General features: G+C 44.9%; 1 protein-coding gene across 6 annotated transcripts in view; it reads right to left on the reverse strand.

Moving 5' to 3' along the window:
* Positions 1-10,792: 10,792 nt before the first annotated feature.
* Positions 10,793-18,314, reverse strand: part of RC3H1 (ring finger and CCCH-type domains 1) — a 58,449-nt gene continuing 50,927 nt past the window's right edge. For all 6 annotated transcript variants that reach the window (XM_075616665.1, XM_075616668.1, XM_075616667.1 and 3 more), the window contains one exon: positions 10,793-15,088. In XM_075616665.1, coding sequence (XP_075472780.1) covers positions 14,935-15,088 — 154 coding nt within the window. In that variant the 3' untranslated portion in view covers positions 10,793-14,934. The remainder of the gene's footprint in view (positions 15,089-18,314) is intronic.

Consider the following 18,314-nt stretch of genomic DNA (forward strand, 5'->3'; position numbering starts at 1 on the left):
ATTCCCAGAAGGATTATGGTCTGAAAATAATATACCACTTATGCCGTGCTGGGAACACAGACATCATACAGTGCTTAGATTCTGTTCAGCTCCTTCAATCCCAGAAAACAATTGCTCTAATTCCACTTCTAATTCTAATTGTCCAGAATCGCTCCTCTGAGCAGCCCAGGGCTTCCTCTTTCTCCTAGAAAGTGCCCTTATTTTGTTTTTTACATTCCACCATCGAATCCTCCAGGTGTTTTTCTTGCCAATAAATATTAATGCTCAAGAAGTTTTGGGATAAACTTAAATATGGTCACTGTAATGAGTCTTTAAAAAAAATACCTAATATTTCCACCCAAATCCTTGGGATCACTGTTAGCATTTGGGTCGGATTTAGGTAGGATCTTTAAATTCGGCGGTGTGAAGTCCATGGAACCATGGCCAGGATTCAGTAAACAGCGAGGCGGGATATCTTACCTCAATGCGGCGCTAACAGACATTGACTTGAATGGCAGTTAACACCATACCCCAGTGTGATACCCCACATGGCATCTTTGTGAATCCCAGCATATGAACTATTGCACTATGAAGCCAGTATTGAAAATGCTTGATAGGCATGTAATACACCAAGTGCTTTCCTTTGATTGCAAATCCAGTATGTGTATCCAGTATGGCAAAAGGGGAACTGAAGCGCAAACACAGAGCTTAAAAAAGTATCAGGTTTGGTAGTTCCTATGTTTTCATCACTTTGCTTATTAAGGTCTTTAATAGTAAGGGGATACTTTTTTAATCAGGACGGAAAATCTATATTTAAGACAAGTCTGATGCTCAAAATCAAAATCCCACTGAAATATGTTAAAATGAAACTTGATCAAAACTAAAATAGGAAAGTCATGGTAATTTGTACAAAAACACTATTATTTAGGCACTGTTAACATACCCGGTCGCTAGTGCTATGGACTAGACACAAGGCTCTGTTGAACTCTGATCACAAATAGCATTCTATGGGAAGGTGAAAGGTTTCACAGTCAGGAAACATTGCAGAGGAACACAGATAGTTTTGGGATGTGAGAAATGAGCTTTACCGAAGAGACCACTCATGTATTTTAGGGTTCTCCGGTTAAGCCAGAGGCTATAACTACTGTATATACAATCTTCCTTCAACCTGCACTCACATACATACAGGCATACCCTGCTATACAGACCTTCACTTTACGGACACTCGCGAGTACGGACATATTTACAATAGCACCATTCCCCTGTGTCCATACGCTCGCGTCGCGAGTACGGACCCTTATTCAGCCCTACAGACCGCCGTAGTTGTGTGATGCGCTGATTCCCCTCGCACCTGTGAGTAGGACACAGGCACGTCCTGAACAGCAATACCGGCTCCCTACCTCTACCGAAGTGAAAAAAGGGAGTGCTTCACTTTAAGTACATTTTTTCGCTTTACATACATGCTCTGGACCCATTGCGTACGTTAATGCGGGGTATGTCTGTATATTTTTTCTGTACTGTAGAGATGTCTCAGGCACAAGTCCCTCGTCCCCACCGCCCTACAATCTAATTTTGAAAGTCTGAAGGCCAGGGGAATAAGCGACTTGCCAAACAATGGGATAAAGTGTTTTTTTTTACCACGAAACGCGTAGGAGGGTGTTTACCTCCACTTTTTTAGATGGATTAATAAAGAAGATTTTTTTTAACACAACATTGTTTGGGACCCACTCTCGGCTGTGCGCCAGTATTTTCTTTTGTTCTTCAAGGCCAGCATCTCTTCACCGGGGTGCACACCTATCAGGACATTGGGCTAAGGAGCATTTGTGAGTATTTTTCATTAATTTTTGAGAATACTTATTGTGAGTCCAGGAACCATCCCAATGAGGGTTTGATTGGGGTTTTTTCAAGCCACACATCTTACCCTTCAGGGATCATCGGTCCATCTGGGGACTTAACTACACATATCAGTCTGTCTAACCCCTTGTCCAGTCCTGTTCATCTGCTCATTGCTTATATCAATACATTGAAGGGATTCAGCGTTGTAGCGCCTTTTGTCACTTAAAGTTGGGATTTAAACCTCTGTGGGGCGCAAACTTTTTTCCTGCGCCGCCCTGCCGGCGGTTCCCCTCTCTCCACGCCCCTCCCTCACCCCCACTTACCTCGGCTCCGGCAGCATGACGTCACGTTGCCATAGTCGCGACGCGTCGAAGAAGCCGCCGGTGCCAAGGTAAGTCTGGTTTACAGAGGCCCTGCAGCTCCCCTGGCACTTAATTTAAGTGGCTTCGGGAAGCGCGCGGGGCCTCTGTAAACCCCACCCCCCTCCCCGCACTCAGTCTTGCGCCCCCCAAGTTTGCGAACTGCTGCTTTTTTTTTTTTACCATTTTGAAAGGACATTCATCCATATTTATAAAGGGCCCTTAGAAACGTCTGTTATATTTTTTGTTATTGAGAGAAATCCCTCCGAAAAATCCTTGCGGACTGGGATAGAACAACATGGCAGAATTGGATGCCGCTTTAAAGCCGCCGTTCAAGCAATATCCTACATGTGTGTTTTTCATAATAAATCAGTTTTGTACTATGAGAAAAAACTTGTTGCATTTAAGAAAATAAAAAATAAACAATTTGAAAGACATTTTTAATGTATTCTACTATAACAGGCATTTTTGTTCCTATAGCAACCATTTGCAAAGTCACATCTCCTTCCCCTTCTGAAACAGCATCACCTGTTTGAGCCCTGCCCTCTCTAGCAATGAACCAATTTAATCTAGTGCCTGCCTGGTCACATGATCTTCCTCACAAAACTTTGGCTGTCAGTGCAGCAGAAGAGGACCCAAGATACATTTAGTGAACCCCCAGCCGAATTTCGGCGATCGATTACAGGGGAAGGGATCGCTCAGCAACTTAGCTAATCACTTGTCAGTCTGTAGACTGTATTGATGCACATATGGTATTACATTTTTATCAAGGTTCTAGAAGACAAAATCACAACCAGGGTTTTCCTAATGCAGCCACCTTTTTATAACGAATGTACTGTAAGGTAGAAGTTGTTCTAGCCTTTCTTCTGTATGAGTTTAGCCCAAAGTCGGATAGTGCCAGGATTGCACCCTTATTATGCATTTAATGTGTGTGTTCCTCTAAACAGAAAAAGATTAATAAAAATAAAATAAATGTGGTTACGGGTATATTGTTTTATAGCAGCACATCGAAATGAAACGTAGGGTTTATGCTTGTAAAGTTAGAGAGAGACGTGTGAAACGGGTTACGGTCTTTCACTTGAAAATACAAACCTATGAGCTCGATTCCAGCCCCCGCCTCTTTGTAAGTGTACAACACTGTGTGATCTATCACAAATCATCCACTCTTTGTACCCTATTTCAGGGGTTATCAACTCCAGTCCTCAAGCCCCCCCAACAGGTCAGGTGCTCAAGGGGGGGGGGGTTTGCTTGGAGTTGAGCACCACTGCCCTATTTCACCCATAACCAAAAAAATTGGGCAACAGTCTAATCTCCTCCTGTGACCGTCCTGCAGAACAGCACAATAAATTATTGTTCCACCCCAAGACATGCTGCATCTACTAAATGTCCGATGTAGGTGATAATATAGGTACAATACATGTTTGAGAACGGTTTGCCTACTACTGGACTTTGTAGCAATGAACACATTTCAATTTATTTAAAACTAAAAGAACCCAACCAGTAAAAGCTGTGAGACGGATTGGGGCCTTTCTTTGCTAAAGTTCAGCCCACTAACCCGGTTTCCTTATTTGAAAAACTCTGTCTGAGGGCGGATTCCCACCAGAGGCGAATATCAGAATTGTATGGGCTGTTCTCTGTGCCAGTCGGAGAACCCCAGGACAAGCTAGGATTCATGAGGAAGTGGGAGAATGACCTGGGGGAGGAGCTGGAGGGCGACGACTGGGAGACCTTTGAGTCAGTAGCTAAAAGCTCAATTTGTTCAACAATCCAAGAGAACTACAAAGTTATGACTTATTGGTACAACACCCATGAAAATATTGCTAAATATGTACCAGGCTATTTCCCTCTGTGCCCTAAGAGTTGTGGTGAAGTGGCGTCTCTCCTACATATGTGGTGGTCCTGCCCCGGGTGTAGGAGCTTTGAAGAAAGGTGATAACCTGGCTCCAGCACATCCTGGGCTCAGACATCCCCCTAGACCCGTGGCTATTTCTGTTGAACAGGATCACACGAGGGCCGAAAATAAATTAATAACCCATATTGTTACAGCAGCGAGGTGCTACATAGCGAGTCTGTGGAAACAAAACAAGCTACCGTCAATTCAGGTCATTAGGAATAAGCTATGGTTCATATGTACGACGGAAAAACTAACCCCCTTTAAGACCCACTTAAAAACACACTTGCCTCAGGAAGCATATGAGTAGCTCCATGGCTGATAATTAACACCTCATACATTAACCTTGGCCCCTTGCAGACGCAGTTACCAGAACGCCCTCCTACTGTCTCTGTATGTTCTTCCTACCTACCAATTAGATTGTAAGCTCTTTGGAGCAGGGACTCCTTTTCCTAAATGTTACTTTTAGGTCTGAAGCACTTCTCCCCTTTATGTATTATTTATTTGATTGTCACGTATATTACTGCTGTGAAGCGCTATGTACATTAATGGCGCTATATAAATAAATAAATACAACTAGTTTCCTGAACGACACATGCCATAACTTTCAAAAAGTCTGGCAACCATGGATTTCATAAGCAGTTAGTCCATATGTGGACTTGGGCAGCCTATGTCTGTAACCTCTTATTTTCAGTCTCTTGAAACAGGTTGGGGCATGCCAAGGGTTCACTTGGCATTAATTCGAACGGTCATCTAAATTGGGTGTATGCGAAGGAGAAGGATCCTTAAAAATGGGCCCCGACACAGGACTAGGGTTCTCTCCAGATTGCCACCGCAAACTAAGATAATTCTGTGTAAAGTACCATAAATCGATGTTCCACTGATGCGCTGTCCTCCCCAACCCCTCCCCCTTTTTTTTAATGTACCCCTTGCCCACCCCAATACCCATTCTCTGATGTTTCATTTCTGTATATATCCGTTTGAGAAAAATAAAATAAAAATGTAAGTTGGAGAAAAAAAAAAAAAAGCGTGTCAGTTTCCGAATAATTACAATTGATGGCACCTTTAAGATTAATATGTAAAGACAGAGGTGTAAATTAGTGTTTTTGCTCCCAGGGTTAAGTTCCTCCAACAGCGCCCCCACCACACACATACAGCATACTTACACACTGCATACCGAAAAACAGCAGTACTTATATACCGCACACTGAGACAGCAGTAAATACTTACTGTATATACACTGTCATACAGACACCAATTAATGTCATGGAGCAGGGGCGGTTAGAGTCCTGCAGGTCTCCACCTCCTGTCCTTTTTTCGCTTACACCTCCTCACTGACCCGCGCGGCACTAACACACCAGTCAGTCAGCACTGCAGCTGGTCACTCACAGCCCCCAATCCTGCTTTGATGTCGCAGAACCGAAGCAAGATCAGGCTGTGCCCAGGGGGAAGGTGCTTCGCTCGTCCGCCCCCTCGCCCCTAGTTACGTCGGTGTATACATAAACTTGCATACTTGTCTTAGTTTTTCCTATTCAAATTAGCAGCAAAGGCAGTGGTGCAGACCTGCCTGATACTTGTGAAGGTGCCTGCATCACTAGAGCACCATGTACCTGCACAACTGGATGGCACGGACTCCTCTCCACACTGAGCATCTCCCTGGCATTCAGGCTGGAGCACGCACAGATTTTTTTTTGAACCGTCCCTGGCCTTCGGGTCAGGGCCTTCTTTGCACTGCATTGCACAGAGCACAGAAGCACCCAGCACCATGAATTTTGTTTGTTTTTTCACGTTTGGTTATTAGTCACCTGTCTTTCTTCAGAGAGAGTAAAGACTATATGCCGATCTGTAACCACCCCTCTCTCCTCGGAGAGAGAAAAATTATGTGGGGTTCACCCCGAGTGGACGCAGACCCTTCTGTCTGATGAGGGGAAGAGGAGTGGTGTTAGGACACTAGGCTTTGGCTGAAGACCCATAGGAACTGGGAGCCTTTTGTCTGGCCTCTTGGCCGAGAAGGGGACCATTAAGAGACCGATTCTTCGGATGACTGCATGGAACATGCCAGAAATCTTCTGGGCCCTCGTGGCTGAAGACACACTGGATAGACAAAGGACTGGACCAACCTTCGGAGAGGACAGTCACTAGTAGGGAGCACCTGGTACCCCCTGTGGACCATGAAACACGGTTTTTAGAGTGATCACTTTCAATGCCCGTGCTTAAAAAAAAATAAGCTAATGCTAATCAGATCAAGTGTGGGGTCTGTCCTGTGAAGGATGGACTCCCAGCTATGCACTTAATCCTCTGGTCATGGCCGAGAAGCCGGATTAAAGAAGCCTGGGCATTTTTATTTTTGGTGCATCCTAGGTTTAATCAACCTGGTGGGGTCCATTTAGCGGCACCTTTGGGTTGTGTTGGTTGAGGCGAAGTACCCTTCACTAGTACTTGGTACCCTTCACTAGTACTTGGCACCTGCACAGACAATTTGCACGACGCCTTCTGGCTGGGTGGGAGCTCAATATTTTTGTACCTGCCTGCATTACACAGCGCACTGAAGCACCATGGATTTGTTTTGTTTTGGTGTTGGGTTAAAAGTCACCTACCTTTCCACAGAGAGAAAGTCTAAGTGCTGGTTGGTGGTCGCTCCTCCTTCTGGAAACGACTGTGTTGGGTTAGTCAGCCTTTGGGCTGAACACCTTCAAGACTTGGACCCGTGTCTGGCTGAGGAGGGAACAGGAAGGACGTCAAAATCTTCGGATGAAGATGTCAAGTGTAACGTCGGGACTCTTCATGGCCTTCTGGCTTAAGAGCTACTGATAAAGTCAAGGACTGGCCTGATCTGCGGAAAATAGTCAGAAGTGGAGCGCACCTGGTACCCTTTGTGGACCACAAGCACGTTTTATTTTTTAGGGTGAACACTTTCACCACCCGGGCTTAAAAAAAAAACAAAAAAAACCACTGAGGTTTACTGGCTATGCACTTCTTCAACCCAGTCTGTCCTGAAAAACTGTAATATGGCATGTAGGGGTCGATGTTAAAATGGATTTGAAGCAAAAGGTGTGTGCTCATTTGCATGTCATTTCCCAGAATCCCCGGCTGCAGTTGAAGCACTGAATGCTAAGAGATAATGGGGAAAAGCATGGTTGCCAACCTGTCTGAGACACATGAATGTGCTCACAAGTGGTATTTTTATTTCCTGTATTCTAAATTATAGACTATCACCAAAATATAAGTATTCCCCGATTTCTGTAATTCAGGGATGGCAAAATCCCAGGTGCCTAAAATGTTAGTCCTAGCATTGGCGCTGCCCGACAGAGCTCCTGTGGGAGTGAAATGTACATAGTGAACAATAAACGCAGGGAGTCATAGAAATGTTTATATTTTTGTCCACCCCTGAAATTATCCAAGGCAAACAATTAGAATTGTACAGATGAATATCTAATGTGAATGGTAACATGAGCTGCTTGAAGGACAATGCATTTTGCAGTTTGCATCTTCAGCAGGTTAAAATAGGAGACAGAGTGGGGCCAGAGAGTCAAAGGAGGAGTCCTACCTAGGACCAAAATAAATCATTGCCAGGTTTGTGGATGGAATCTGGGTGATTTACGTAGCACATTTTTGAATCCTTTGTAGAGAAGTTGAAACTTGGGAGGGGTTTGATTTCACTTTGTGCGGGTCTGTGTTTGTTGAATAAGAACATACAGGTAAAGCCATTCACCCATCCCTCCTGCCTTCTTTGCCGATTAGCACACTCTACAAAGAAGCCAAATTAGCAGGCTGTTCACTTAAAGCAACAACACTTTTCTTAAATCAAGAGATGGTGATATGGTTTTCTTAATTTCTTGGCATAAAAAACCCCCTTCTTTCCCTCCCAATAGAAATACACAAACATCGTTATTTTTTTTAATTTTGTTTATTAAACCTCTGCAGGGCACAGTCACAGAACAATCAATAAGATTGGTGAATATCACAAGCTCTTTTTCAAGCAAAATGCATCAAAAAGTTAAAAAGTTAAAAAAAAAAAAAAACAAACAAAAAACAAAACAAAAAAAACATTTGAACTCCACCCAAAAAGGTGATTAATAGCTGCAGAATGTCTCGGAGAGACTGGTATGAGCCAAAAGAAGACATTATTAATAATAATAATCGTAAACTGAACCCAACCTGAAAGAATAAAATGCAGATGTTTAAGGTTGCACCCGGTGAAATGTTGGGGCGCTTTAAGCGTTTGCTTTGCAAATGTTGGCCTTAGTATGAGCAGTGAAAGGGTTAAGAGGAGCTTGAAGGATGGTGTAATTGAAACATCACACACAGGTAAGCTCAACTCAAATTTGTTCCGAAACGGACTATAAACTGAATTCACGCCCACTGCATTAAAACAGCAGGATTGTCGCAGTATCAATGTGCTGCCACATGGGAACTTTGTTCAATCAAATATTTTACATCAAATATTAGATTCACTTTCATTGCAACCTGTTGGGGCGGAATTAATTCTGCAGACTGTAAGAAACCTGGACATTGCCCACAAATCTGCTGCAACTTCTGGAAGTGGAGGTGCCACCCACTGCTGCAAAATGTGGGTGAGAATTGGGAATGTTTTATATTTTTGCTCCATTTGGCAGCAAAGAGCTGCTTAATTTTTTTAACCCTTTGCTGACAGAGGGGCCTGCAACACCATACACAGCACTGGTAGCGAAGGAGACAATATCAATGCATAGGTCACACTAGTAAGTGATGTGCACTATTTGTCCCAATTATCACTCCAGAAGTGCCTTGCACTGTAGCAAGTCTTTAGTCCCTTTGACCATGAGTTTTTGTATTCCAGATATTGCCCACAGGCTGTGATGAATTTTCCTTGGTTTACTGAAGACTCGCAAGCCTCAAACTAATGGAAACTTCTCTATACATCTGTAGCCAGCAAAAAGAGAACGTCTAATGCCCCTGTCTTGCTAACAAAAGTTGGCAGCTATATACAGCAGATAATTGGGTTAATATAACCTGTAGGTAGGTTTTCTCGATTTAAACTCTGGGTCAAAGGGACTTCGAATGCCCTGTGCCATAATACCTTCAGATCTCTTTAATTTTTAATTTTGCCTCCAATCAGAGGCAATGAAAGCTGACAAAGCACAAGCTTGGCGATGCAGGAAAATAGGTAACTGCGTCAGATACTGTGGTATAACCACCTGGAAACCTGCAAAGACAGCAAGAAAGCGCCCTACATTTCACAGGTGCCTGATGGGTCTTGCACACGGACCGTTTAGACCTAAGATGTCATAGTCTTGCAATGGTCAAATAAGCTTAGTTGGTGTGGCAAAGAATCACAATGTCTTCCCTGCTACACCATTGGTAGCCAACACGGTAAAAGGAACACTGCACGTACCAGCAGAAAATAGAGTTAGTAGCAGAAGATGCTACAGGTGATATTACCTCTTATGACACTGTTCCTGTCTGTAGAACCATTGCAAAACTGACCACTTACTCCCAAGGTGAGTCCCCTATTCAATATTCTGTCAAGAGTCCTCCCTTGCTAGGGAAGATCAACCAGATTTAAATGAATGGAGCCAAGATTGTCCGAAGCACGAGGCAGACTGCTTCACAGCAATAGGTGGCCTAAGTTATTAATCACGCCACCTTCAGTTAGGCTCCTGGGCTGAAGGTTACTTCATGTTCAGCAGTCCCTAAAACAAACATCAAGGTGGTCGTGTTTATCGTGTATAACATCTGTCCACTTTTTATTTTTAATATTTTTGCCATTCCAGGCTGGGTCATTAAATGGGAATCTGTACTGTAGCAGTAAGTTCTCCCAAAATATTCTCTTAATATCAGCTTGTGTTAGAACACACAATGCACAACTGTCTCTCAGTGGTTAAACACATGCGAGTATCTTGCAATAACTGCTCTGACGCTCTTCAGATCTGGATGTACTGCAGGGGTTTGGTTACCATCAGAAACCTTCTGCCTATGTAGCCGAATGTCCACTGATAGCAGCAGCTCTTGTAGTGTGTTAATCATGTGTAAAGTAATCAAAGCTTAAGGCCTTCTACACATGTTAAATTGCGTGGTAAGGGTGACTTCTGGGAACGGTGCACCAAATCTAAAACACATACTTACAGTTCACTGCATAGCCACAGCGTTACACAACACTTGGCTGCATAACAAAGTCACATTGGGCTCTTTTTTGTATCCTAGAGGTCAGATATGCACCATGGTAAAGACAATGGGGAGAAAATGCAATCAATCAAGAGCCAGATAAGCAATAGAAGGCTTAATATGGAGGACATAACATTCTACCACTTTCACCTTCAGAGCGTTCTCTTTTCAGAGCCATGTGATTGTGGCCCATTCAGTTGAGAATTGGGTCACTGGTGAGATCTGTAGAACATTGCTTCATTAACCCCTTCCCTGCAGAGCATTTGTCTAGGGGGGACCCTCAATTGCACTACTGGTCTCTCTATCACAGGGTACAGTAAAACAAAGCAAAAGCATTTCCAAGACACAGATCACAAGACTATAGACTTCATCAGGTCACAAACGGCTGTGTGCTAGCTTTCTTTTGATATATTGTTCCCAGCTGCTGTGTAAATTGCCTACCAGTTAGAGCAGGGGTGGCAAACTTCAGTCCTCAAGGGCCACCAACAGGTCAGGGGTTTCGGGATATCCCCGTTTCAGCACAGGTGGCTCAGTTATAATGACTGAGCCACCTGTGCTGAAGCAGGGATATCCTGAAACCCCTGACCTGTTGGTGGCCCTTGAGGACTGGAGTTGGCCACCCCTGAGTTAGAGGCTTCCCCACGTTTCTACATTATTGAGTTATAACACCATTAGAAAACAGCAACTTCACAGAAGTTATCGGCTAAACAAATTCGTCTGAATGCTTTTTCATTTTGATTTGTTCTTTTCTTTATAGTTTTGATGAGGCAGCTGGTAGGAGGTGGTGTCCGGTTGGCAGTTTGGGGGGTGGGGGAAAGGAGGTAAAACGAGAGGCCGGGAAAGAAGGACGGAAAGAGCGAGATAGGCAGGAGACGTAACGGTTATGGTGTTAAAGACAATTATGGAGATGCAAATGCCTTCACATAACCCTGATGTGCCCAACCCTAGAAAGAACACAAAATGCACTGCACATATTCTACATTCAGGGATTATGGGGGATAAGCGTTATTTCAATAAATATACTGGGGGAGATACAACGTTAAGGTTACAGAAAAAGCAAACATCTGAAAATTGATGTTGCTCTATTACAACATAACATATAATGGTAACCCATCTTATAAAGTGACTTATCAGTGCAGTCACACAATTCAATAGTAATGCCATCCTTGGGGCAGAACTTCGCAACAAATGATCTGGAAGCCCATGTGCTCGGATTTACTACACTTCGGTCTTGTTTCAAGTAAACCTGGTCAGACATGATGGAATTCCCACCCCAAGAAAACACTATGATTTAAGTTAAAAGAAAAATGAAAAGATGGCAAGAGTGCAAAGATCCATTACAGCAACACTAGAGAAGACTGTGACAGGGCCCAGGAAGGGCTCAGCATGTCTGACCTAAGAACTAAGCAATTCAATGTGATCATATCCCATCATTGGGCATAACAAGGAACAAGGCATCAACAGAAAATTAACGAAGCCGCCTTAGCACCTGAATAACCCATTTATTTGAATGGGTTAATCACTATTAGTTTCAATGGTGCTCACAGATTTGTGATAAAGCCTCTATGTTGGAAGCAACACATACTGTATGTATTTTAACGAGTGTCAAATTAATGGACTCATCGTGAAAGCTCAGTATTTTAGACTGCCAGTCATTTTGCTTCTTAACACACTTGCTGCCCGAGGGACATGCAATCAATTGTGTTGCAGGGCTCCGGCAGGGAAGGGTGTAAAATAAGAAAGATATTTACATTAAAGCGGTAACCTCTTCAAATGATAAGAGGTGTGGCATTCACAGGCAATGAGGTCGTGGCAGAGTACATGTTCTGTGCTACCGAAGTACTGCCATGCTGTCCCAAGACCATTTAGTTTCACTAAAGTCTCGAAACGTCCCTGGAATTTAAATAATATATTGCATTTTTTGGTGACCCTGAATCTCTTAATGCCACTGGGGCCCTTCAATGCTTTGAACTACAACTTAAAAGGCTTTCCTGATGGACATGGTGTAACTGGAAATTGTCTAGTGCAGGGGTTGCCAACTCCCAGTCCTCAAGGGCCACCAACAGGTCAGGTTTTTTAGGATATCCCTGCTTCAGCACATGCAGCTCAGTCGTTATGACTGAGCCACCCGTGCTGAAGCAGGGATATCCTGACCTGTTGGTGGCCACTGAGGACTGGAGTTGCCCCCCCCCCCCTGGTGTACCTGTAGTTGAACATGGTTAAAGATCTATTATAATGACTGAATGGGAAAAGGGAAGATAAAAGGGAAAGTGCATTAGTCCTTTGCCAGCCGGGGGAAACGAGAAAAGCAGAATAATCAGAGAAACGTGCCAAACTGCACGCGGATCCAGAATTTGAGTAGCTGCACTTTCAGGGCTGTCGTTCGTTAATCCTTTTGGTACTGTTCTGCAAAGTGCGGGTAGATTAGCCAGAAGCAAATAGGTTAATCTTTGTAAATTTCTAAGGGAATAGGATACATCTGACCGGCATCTACATTCTAATTCAACTGCTGGATAGTTGATTCAACTTTAGCCCTATTTACTGCTAGTCTGACTCAGACCTTTACAGCTCTGCCATGGATAAAGGGGGTAATTTATTGAACTCGGAGAGCGTGCCGATCGGGGAACTATCGCATGCGAACACCCATCTCCTTCACTGGGACTTCAATGGGCGGACATGTACGATGATGCCCCGATCAGCACTATTGCAGGTTCATTAATAAGCCCCCCCCCCCCCCGCCCAGGCTTAATGTTGCATTCAGAATTCCTACACCAAACAGCTGCACTCATCCAAAAAGAAAAGAAAAAAACAAAGCCTTAAAACCTATTATATGTATATGCATATAATTGTACATACACACATAATTTATGGTATTTTATTTAAATAAAAAAAAAAGAAAGAAAAAAAAGGAGCGTTAGCTTGAACCCCAAGCCAATATATGTAAATATCAAATGTGTGACCAGCAGGTCCGAAATGTTCAATTTAATTCAATGTGAAACAGTATATAAAACGCGGTGCCTCCTCTTGGCAATAAGGAAAATCAAACGGGTGCTCATTTCAAGCACCTTCAGTTTGGAAACCTCTACTGGTAGGCAAACAAGGGACTTGTAAACCCACACTTTCTTTCACCTTAAAAAGGTATGCATATCGTACAATTTTCTTTTATACTTCTTTCTAAATAGGATTCGCGGAACGTAACGCTGAGGCGGATACAGTCCCAGCAGGAGTTAAAGATTAAGGGAAACCGGAACAAACAAAAAAAAAACAAAACAAAAGAAGAAAAGAAAAAACACCAAGAAAATACAAGAACAAAGAGGAATTAATTCTCGCTTTTACCCCACCAGAACGATGTGGGAAGTTATTACATAGCCAGTTCTCTGCCCTGCAGAAAGAGAGGAGGAAAAAACGCTCACTGCAACTGCAGTGAGGTGAACAGGGGGGAACCGTTGTACTTCACCCTAGCCTTTTTCTAAACTTCTTTAGCACTGGAAGCCACTATTTGCACACAGTCCAGGGTTTCTGCCTCTCTGCTACTTGCTGGGGGCTGAGCTGCACTAGGTCACTACATGAGCTCTATGCTTCCTGTTGTATGAAGCCATCTCCTCTGGAGAGGAAAGGGATGTGTGGAGGGAGGGGGGTTTCTCCAGTGCTTGGCTGCCACCTCCAGTAACAAAGGGGTCAATATTGAAGAGTTTATCAGATATCAACAACTCTTACCGTAACAAAGTAGTAACGTTACATCTAAAGAGTGGGGAGGGGTTATTTATGCTCAAGATAAATTGGGCAAGAGAAATAATCCATTATCAGGGGGTGTATGCTTCAATTACTCTAGTCCATTTCGGCAACAAATGAACATACTTGGCATTGTTTTTTTCCAATGTATTCCATGAGGAAACTCAATAATCCCATTTTAGTTCCTTGAACTACAGGTGGAGGTTGTTCGAATTTATGAATAAGCCACTACAAATCTGTAGGCCGGTCATCAAGTGTGTGAGAGCACAGAGAATAAACCCCCCCCCCTGTCACCTAGGCAGGTGTAATCCCGGCTGGAAGAAGCAAGGCCATTGGTGTTCTAGCTATGTAATACCATCCAAATAAAACAAGAAAAAATAAATGTAATCTACAGCAATAAGATCGTACAATTAATCAAACAGAGTATATATATAATATCTTCCTTTTTTTGTCTTTAAAGCCTTGCATCCAAGGCATCCAAAGGTATTAAAATTAAGTTCATTCACAGAACAAAAACAACTAATCTTGAATTGCTTGCAGATACTGCTAATTTTCATCTGTGTCTTTTTTTTTTTTTTTTTAATATATATTTTGTATTCTGTATATTTTTTTTTTTATTAAAAAATGTGTTAACGTGAAAATATGTGCAGAGGTTGTTCTTACTAGTGGTGTTTTCAATGCACATTGTATGTAGTCGGTCATGCTTTGGAGGAGAGGGAAGGGGAGAGCAGGGTCACAGATTCCTCCCATCCTTGACCCCCAAAAACGGGGTATATGTATGCAACACTCCAATATTAACCTATTCTTGCCAACCCCAATAGCTCTGTCCTCTCCCTCCAAAAAAAAAAAAAAAAAAAAAAAGACAAATTGCCCTGTTCTATTATTTTCTGCTTCCCACCTGACCAAAACTCCTTCAAATAATAATAATTAAAAGAAAAAAAAAATAACAACGCTTTAGAAGGGTTCAGGTATGTGGGTAAAACAGCCCTCGTGTTACGGAGCAGTGTTGGAGTTGACTCCGGTCCTCAGGGGTTCGCTCTTGTCCCCTCCGGCCTGGGGGTCCTCGGAAAGGGCTATGGACGCAGTCTTTCCAGATAACATGGACATGTTGTCCTGGCTCAGGCCGGATCCATTTGGCACCTCATTGCTGGAAATACAGCGAGAAGGAAAACAGCTGTCAGAGATATTGTACACCTTGCATACCAGAGACATACAATGCACTGCAAAGGCAGCGATCGCAGCGAAGATTTAGTGTAATATAAGGAAAACACAACTTAGAGAAGGGAAGAGGGATATTGTTCTGTCGAATGGACTCTAAATCATAATAATAAAAAACTGCTGAAACGCTGCATTTTATAACATCTCAACCTGACGAAGGGATGAGATTTGGACTTGAAATATATCTTTGTCCCTGCATTTAATTAAAACAAAAAATAACTTCCAACACATTTTAGTATTAAGTCCAGATATCAAGGTAAGGCAAATAGCGATCAAACCATGCAAATAAGTCCAGTCAGGTAGATCCGGATGTGCCTCTGATGACCACGAGGAGTTTCTCAGAACATGTGGAAATAAACACACAGAGAAATCATAGTGTATACTGCCAACTAACTAAATGACTAACCGGACATAGGACAAAACTCACACAAAACCAAACACAACGAAAATGAACTAACCACTCAACTAACAAACATACACACACATATAATGCTAGTGAATTGGTGATAATAAAAAAACTATTTAATAAAATATATAAAAGAAGACAATCTGGTGTCTGGATCACAGGGGAAGAGTGATGCTGATCAATTGGGAAAAATTGGAGCCCTACTTACAACAAGTAAGATATATATAGGCACATCTGATGTTGTATCCTCTTCAGAGGCTGCAGGTGATCCGCGTGTGGTTCCTCTCCAGGACGCCTATGCCGAGTGGATGTCCGTGGATATTCCGGTGCCATCTTACCACTCGGAGTGAGTGTGTGTAGCTGCCTTCACTGCCTCGCTTAGACTGCGTATACAGGATAGCGCGCGTCTCTCTGGATTCACCTCTAACCCTACACGTTTCCCCTGTGATACAGACACCAGATTGTCTTCTTTTTTATATTTTATTAAATAGTTTTTTTATTATCACCAATTCACTAGCATTATATGTGTGTGTATGTTTGTTAGTTGAGTGGTTAGTTCATTTTCGTTGTGTTTTGTTTTGTGTGAGTTTTGTCCTATGTCCGGTTAGTCATTTAGTTAGTTGGCAGTATACACTATGATTTCTCTGTGTGTTTATTTCCACATGTTCTGAGAAACTCCTCGTGGTCATCAGAGGCACATCCGGATCTACCTGACTGGACTTGTTTGCATGGTTTGATCCCTATTTGCCTTACCTTGATATCTGGACTTAATACTAATTGGCTTGCACTCTGTATATCTACTATATATTTCTGAAAGCGTCCTATGTGGCTATGTCTGTATGTGTCTCCCTGTGTCCCTCCCTCTGTCCCTAGCGGCAATCCCATTGGACCTTGGTCCAGGCCAATGAGATTGCTCCCTTGGGCCGCCCGCCCCCGCACACCTCTCATTGGCCTGAGGCGGAGTGACGGGCCAAAGGGGACGGACACACACACACACCCCTCTGTCCCCCCGTCCCCCCCATCACGTGCGCCGCCCTGCACCGGCTCCCGGACGGAGGGGAAGCGCGGCCCTCCTGCCCCTGCCGCCAACTGCAGGTTCCTCCCCCCTCGCTCTCAACCGGCTCCCGGAAACACGGAGGGTAAGCGCGGCACGGCCCTCCTACCCCAGCCGCCAACGCTCCTTTACCTCCCCGGCGCTCCCTTAACTCCCCGGCGCTACCTTAACTCCCCGGCGCTACCTTAACTCCCCGGCGCTACCTTAAGCAGCCTCCTCGGATCTGTGTGTGTGTGTGGACATTTTACTCCTGCCAACAATTTGTGCCTCACTTTCATGCCCTACCCCTGCCCTTCCCCACCCCCCATACCCCTGCCCTTCCCCCCCCCCCTACCCCTGCCCTTCACCCCTACCCGTGCCCTTCACCCCCCCTACCCTTGCCCTTCACCCCCCTGCCCTTCACCCCCCTGCCCTTCACCCCTCCCTGCCCTTCACTCCTCCCTGCCCTTCACCCCCCCCTACCCCTGCCCTTCACCCCCCCTACCCTTCACCCCCCCTACCCCTGCCCTTCACCCACCCCACCCCTGCCCTTCACCCCTGCCCCTGCTCTTCACCCCCGCCCCTACCCTTCACCCCCGCCCCTACCCTTCACCCCCCGCCTGCCCTTCACCCCCGCCTGCCCTTCACCCCCCCCCGCCTGCCCTTCACCCCCCCACGCCTGCCCTTCACCCCCCCCCCACGCCTGCCCTTCAACCCCCCCACGCCTGCCCTTCACCCCCCCCCACGCCTGCCCTTCACACACCCCCCCGCGCCTGCCCTTTGACTGACGCACGCACACAAACCCTGACAGGCGCACGCAGACACACCCTGACTAATGCACGCACACACCCTGACTGACGCATGCACACACCCTGACTGGCACACGCACACAAACCCTGCCTGACGCACGCACACACACACACTGACTGACGCATGCACACACTGACTGGCACACGCACACAACCCCTAACAGCCGCACGCACGCACACAACTCACAGACAACGGAAACTGTGATATTCTGAGCTACACCGGTATATGTTGTGTTATTGGGGGGGATAATATCACAAGCTACATCCAAGTATGTTGTCTTAGGCTGGGGCCATGGTATAAGCAGACCGTGCAGACTGCCTTAAGGCAGTGTTTGCATCCATGCGGCGTGCAGGCGTTGCACAAGAAATCAGTTTCCTTGGCGCGACAGACCGGTCACGTGAGCGGTTCGTCCAATGAGGGTGAACCAGCTGTGACGCCCCTCGGCACGCCCCCACGGCTAGGTAAGCGCCCCGCTCACTGACCAGCCTCCGCGCGGGTGAATGCACCATGGCCCCAGCCTTACAAAGGCCGTCTAATGGAGGGTTGGGCAAACTTTTTCCTCTGCACCCCCTGCCTGCTCCCCCCCCCCCTTACCTTGTCTCCGGCGTCAAATGATGCCGTGGTGTCCTCGTCATGGCAACGCGACATCACGTGACCCTGCAGCGTCATTTGAAGCCAAAGTAAGGGAACTTACAGAGGCCTTGTGGTCCCCCGGCATTTAATTTAAATGCTTTGGGGAAGAGCGCGGCGCCTCTGTCAGCACCGCTCTCCCCCCCCCTAGAACATCTTACACCCCCCAATTTGCACTCCCCATGTCTAATGAGATATCAAATTCATAAATATTGGTGTGTGTAGGTATCGGTCTCCTCTGCCGCAACAAAGGATAACACCCTTCCTCGGTCATTG

The sequence above is a fragment of the Ascaphus truei genome, chromosome 10 (assembly GCF_040206685.1).
Source record: "Ascaphus truei isolate aAscTru1 chromosome 10, aAscTru1.hap1, whole genome shotgun sequence".
NCBI classification, from domain to species: domain Eukaryota; kingdom Metazoa; phylum Chordata; class Amphibia; order Anura; family Ascaphidae; genus Ascaphus; species Ascaphus truei.